Source organism: Vollenhovia emeryi, unplaced genomic scaffold, assembly GCF_000949405.1.
Source record: "Vollenhovia emeryi isolate VEMERY1.0 unplaced genomic scaffold, V.emery_V1.0 DF939374.1, whole genome shotgun sequence".
Lineage (NCBI taxonomy): Eukaryota > Metazoa > Arthropoda > Insecta > Hymenoptera > Formicidae > Vollenhovia > Vollenhovia emeryi.
Window position 1 is genome coordinate 5,637 of NW_011966992.1, and position 5,765 is coordinate 11,401.

Consider the following 5,765-nt stretch of genomic DNA (forward strand, 5'->3'; position numbering starts at 1 on the left):
ATATACATTTCATAATTATACATTTTTTAAATATCTATTTGAGTGTCAAAAAATAATAATTTATTCAAGATTATTTTAACGTTGCAATATAAAGAATTAATGTACAAACATTAACCTAGATTCAACGTAGAAAAGATATTTATACTTCAATATTCAACATTGCAACGTTTCAGCAACATTATTTTAACTTTCTGTGCTGTATGGGGTGCAATGGTGCTCGAATTATTGAAAATTTCGGTGTACTGTAACGTACACAAAATTTACAAGCGCAAAAATTTTATTTGAATATCTCACAAAGTATTAGGCAAATCCAAAAATATGTCTCAGACAAAAGTTGTTCATATTAATTAGTACTGTAAGATAGTGTAATAAACAATAGGGGGTTCCATTACAAAAATTTAAAATGACCTTCACGTGATCTTGACAACGCCATTCAAGGTCATACTGATATTGCTAAGTAATGCGTTATTTGAAACCCTACAACTCTTGTCTGGAAAGTTCTCCTCTGGAACTTACACGTTTTGAGATATTCTACGTGCTCGACTTAGAGGAAACACCCTGTATAACGGAGTGGCCTAGAATATAGATCGTTTCCTTCTTCCTGAACGACGAAAAGACCGGTCGATATGTCGCTTCCACTTAAACAACTCAAAGTCCGACTGATCAGTAAGACGTAAGAAAAGTAAGAATCGAACAAAAATTGGTGAACAAAGATATGTGAAGACAATTTGTGTCTAAATACTACGTAGCTCGAAGAAAGCCGCACAGTAGGTGCACGACAATCGTTAACGGGACGTTGGAATTATTAGACGTCGCCTCAACGGGGAAAGAAAATAACACGGCGTGAAAATAATGGGACGCGCGGGGTTGGTCGAAGGGTTCCGTTGGCGAAGTCCATGGCATTCCGTCCGTAGCCTCGTTGCTTTAGCGAATTCTACGGCCTACGGAATTACCGGATCCACCGCGCACCCCGTGCCCTTCGACGTGCCGAGCGAATTGGTCGCCGAAGAGAGTATGTCGACCAGTTATTTCCGCGGATGAGGGTGTCGTTGTCAGGGTCGGTCCTCCTCGTGTCTCCTCCCAGCCCGAGTGTCGGCGGCGCGTCGTTTAAACGAGGCTGCGTATGCCGGCGCCGTTACCGACGAACGCGGCCCCCGCGGTCTGCGGCGAATTAGCCCCTGGTGCAGCGCCCGTCCCCCCTGCGCCACCCGTTGCAACATTCGCTACGGGCACCGCGGGCCCCGGCGGCGGCGGATAGTTGTACGGCGGGGCTGGCGCGGATTCCGGCATGAATTTCACTGAAACGTTGAAATGAAAATTACATTAGCGTCTGGTATCGAGTTGTCGGACTGACAACGTAAAATACACGACAACGGGACTCGATACGCGTATTGGTGTATTAAATGGTTAAACATCGCAGTCTCTTTCCTACGGGCGATACAGTGTAAATATCTTTGAGAAGTGATTCGAAGTTTCATGTGTCAGCTCGAGAGCTGGTCCGAACCGCGTGGACTAACGCGAATAAACAACGTGTTTCGATGGACCGCTGCACGGAAGAAAAATGCTGTTGAATTGAACAGAATTAAGTTGCTTGAATTAAACGTTAATGTCGCGGGCCGCCGCGAACGTAAACAATTCGCTCAATTGTATTTGCGACGGATTTTAATTTTAAGCATTGAACTAAATATCCAGATTACTAAGACAACAGTTTGACGTTTTTTATTTATTAATACTGATGTTGTTTCAAGGAACCTATTTCAATTGCACACCGATCTTGTTGATACAACACGATTCTTTTTTCCGTGTAGTATTCGACGGTATTCGCACTCATCGAAGCAAATTAGTTATTCGTGCTTGTACACGCTCGCTCGTTTGGATCCCACTTCAATTTTTTTTAAAATCGGTTTCTGTTGCACTAATATTGAAGTAAAATTGGTATATCGGTTAATGTTACTGTTGCGCACGTAAAAGAGATTAAATCTCGGTGAAGTATTATCTACGGCAAAAGGGCGTGCTTTTGAAATCTTTTCTCAGCAGTACGAAAAGAATGTTCGCCATCGCACATTAAAGAACAGTTCGATCGCGTAGATCGCGAAAAAATTTTCGTCTTGAAGTTTTAATTGAATAGCTCGTACGTAAAAGAAAGTGAAAAGACTATAATTATCAACAAGAGTCGAGAAAGTAATTTTTCCGCTTTTGTGTCTATGAATCGCAGGATCTATCTTTTATCTACGGTACAAAAGTGATATGTCGTATTTAATATCTTTTATTCTTACACTTTTTTTATAACGATTAACACACAGAAACACATAATTTGGACAAAGGAAAAATATACAGGTTTCATAACGCTAGAACGCAGAAATTGCATTAATATCTTCATTTGCTTCCGTCTCTTTCTTTTTTTCTAAATAGTTGTATGTTATATTACAGAGTGTTTTTTCTCTCTCTCTCTCATTCTCTCTCTTTCTCTCTCGCTCTCTCTCTCGCTTTCTCTCAAGTGTGTAGGTATTGTCGCGTTTTACTTTAAATCTCGACATGTGTGTGCGCGCGCGCCCTGCACCATTTATACATTAACGACAAGTTGGAACAGTTGCACGAATGGACAGCGAATAAAATAATTACGAAGCGACAGTAATTGGACACGCACATATCACTGTTGTGTCTTCTACTATTGATCACACGATCATAGGAAATATAAATTTATCGTATCATTTTATGTTACTAACACAGCGGTATTCGTACGCGATGACTCTCTGAAATATTCAACTGACTAATAGAATGCACAATGATGGAAGCACATATTATTTCATGTAACTGTCACACACGTGACAGAAAGGAATTTGTAAGAGGAGAGCGCAAGGTAACGGAAACGCAGAAGTTGCAATTGAGTGGTGAAAAGCCGTTTTTACCAACATAACCTTTTTCTCCGCGTTGCGAGACTGCAATCGATAATAAATGTGACAATAGAATTGCTGCATTATTTATCGGGTTTAGAGAGCGAAGAATTCGGAACGCAGCGGGGTTTAATTGTGAAGAGATATCGGCCACACATTCAGAAATTAATAAATGAGGAAATAACCACATAACTATGAAAGTACTTGTTTAAATTATATATTTGAAGAGAATACTTAATAATTCATTGAATCGTTTGGTATTACAAATATCACATGGTTGTTACGTTAAAGGAAGTACGGATTGAAATCAATCGAGAAAGAGTACAAATAAAAATTCTCAAAAGAAAGTAGATAAATGTAGGAGAGAAACAATGTGCACACCGGCATACAGTAGCAAGTTTATTGTTCTTACCTCCTGCTTGGATTTAACGGATATTAGGCTTTATAACGATCCTCTTCCTGGAAAGCGCATTGCAATATATTCGATCGTTAATGGGTGCGTAAAAATTTATTACCGCGCGACTTCTTTCCAGTCCGTAATCGAACGACGCTTTTGCTCCCCCCCCCCCCCCCGCTTACTTTTGCACGCGGCATTAACGGCGCAACAGAAAAGAACGACGCGAAACGTGGGGCTTTCAACCGCCAGTAATCAAATGCATAGAAACGTCGTTGCTTGCGGGAGGCAATGAGGATTCTACTCGGTCGAAGCGAAAGCGCGATTTGATTTCGAGAAAAGAAAAAGACGAACGGGAACAAAAGACGAGAGAATTATAATCGATCCCCCTTCTCCGTTGCCTCTTGATAACTTCAGTTCAACTACGCAGTGTGTATTTTTTATTCGATACTGTACAATTGTTCAAAGCGCAGCATCATATTCGTCATTAATAATTAAGGATACGTCGACACGGTTAAGATATGACGTACAGCTATGTGTTGATAAGTTCGTAAACATAGAATGATCGTTTTTAAACATTATAACTCGGATGTGCGGCCATTTCGCGCGACAACCTCCAAGAAATTCTCATCTCGTCGATCGGCCCCTCGCTTTCCCATCCTTGCGGATTTTCGCGGATTCAGCAAAGCGCATCGCATTAACAACTCATGGTCCACTGCTCTCGGTTAACAACTCCCTACAACAAGGCGGTTCTTTTCCTTCCTTTCATCTTCCTTTCTTTTCTCTCTCTCTCTCTCTCTCTCTCTCTCTCTCTCTCTCTCTCTCTCTCTCTCTCTTCATTCCCTCCCCCCTCCCCTCCCTCTCTCTTTATTATTTCTTACATTTTCTGTACACTGCTCGAAAACGTTGACCTCGGTCTTCGACGAAGGCAGGCGACTGTCGCCGTTCTCTCTTTTCTCGTTCTCTCGTTACTTGTTTCCCTTCCGTCCCTCTGTCCGTCTCGCGGTTTACTTTTCCCCTACAATTCGCGAAAAACGAAGAGAGCAAGTAGGCAAAGGAACAAAGGACACGTGTGTGACTCTTGCCAATATAACCGGAGCGGATTGTATCCGACAAATGGCGGCGCGAGGGACAAATGATATATTATTTACAGTTTGTGTAATTTACATTTACGTCTATAAAATAAATTGTCTCGGTGTGCCGCGAACGTGCGCACTACAGCAACTGCCTTCGTCGGAGAGGTTTCACATGCGAGATCTATCCCTCCTTTTAAAACCACCACCTCTTCGCAAATCACTCTCTTCGTGATGAATTTCGTGAAGCCCGTCTCTCCTCTCTCTCTTCTTAATCTCCTTCTTCCTCCTCTTCTGCCTCTACCTCTCTTCTTGTTGTAGTTACATTACATTACTTACACTTGCGTTCAATTTTGCGTGTTGCTGCTGCCGGTGACGCTCGCTGAAAACAATAATAACATTTGTTCTCCTCCGCTGGATAAAGGGACGGCGATAATTCGTCGCGCTCAGTCTTTGTCTCGTCGTATTTTAATTTGTTTCTTTCTGGTTTCTTTCTTTTGTCTTCTGTTTCTCTTATTTCCTCTCTATTTCGCTATCCTTCGCATGCGGAGACTCGTGGCGGATCGCGCTCGTCGTGGACAAACGTGTCAATTTACATGTCAGGATCGCGATCGTAAAGAATGTTAGTCCGCGTATATTTCAGTGGTTTCGCAAATGCTCTCGATGAAAGACGTGGTTTTGTTCGCGCCATTGTATCCACGACGATGCGTTTGGCAAACTAAAGTCGTTCACAGTTGGAAGCTGTACAACAGTCCGTCAGCCATAAAGACGAGGAAGAATTGCATGCAAGGCGTACATAGACATAAATGCGTATACAGAGGCCACTCGATACACACGATATACATAAACTTTCCCCCCCGCGCAAATAAACAACGGCGGGGTAAGCTTTCGCTTTTCGCCAGAAGTTCCGTCCGAGGTGCGTCTCTTGTCTTTTCCACGTTATACTTGGCACACTTGGACAAAATTCGCCGCAGCTCGTAGGCAATTCTGACCGAATCCCTGGCTGAAAATGCGTTTGCGTTAGAAGCTTCTGGCGCATTCCACATAACGTATGTACAAGCCATGCAACGCTATACCGACGTCGGTTTTCGATCGAGGGGGGAAGTAATTAAATCGATGGTGCATGCTCCGTAATAAGAGGTCAAGCACGATGCGCGAAGATCGTCCCAGAAACGTTTGCTTGATTCGTCTTTACATTGGACTGCACATTATTAAAGTATGCATATCCTGAGAATATATAATATACGGTGTATGAGTTTGCTGTACTAAGAATGTTATTTTAGAGAAAAAAAAGAGGATGAAGGGAGAGAAAGAGAGAGAGAGAAAGTGAAACATGCAGGATGTAATATGCATGAATGAATCTTGACATGTATGCAAGAAATGAAACGAATTGATTAAAATATT

General features: G+C 42.1%; 1 protein-coding gene across 3 annotated transcripts in view; it reads right to left on the reverse strand.

Annotated features, from left to right (window-relative positions):
• Positions 1 to 358: 358 nt before the first annotated feature.
• Positions 359 to 5,765, reverse strand: part of LOC105558158 (vesicle-associated membrane protein 2) — a 22,656-nt gene continuing 17,249 nt past the window's right edge. For 2 of the 3 annotated variants that reach the window (XM_012005710.1, XM_012005711.1), the window contains one exon: positions 4,107 to 4,743. In XM_012005710.1, the coding sequence (XP_011861100.1) occupies positions 4,709 to 4,743 (35 nt within the window). In that variant the 3' untranslated portion in view covers positions 4,107 to 4,708. Of the gene's footprint in view, positions 1,299 to 4,106; positions 4,744 to 5,765 lie in introns of those variants that run through there. The other variant, XM_012005709.1, reaches the window with a different exon arrangement.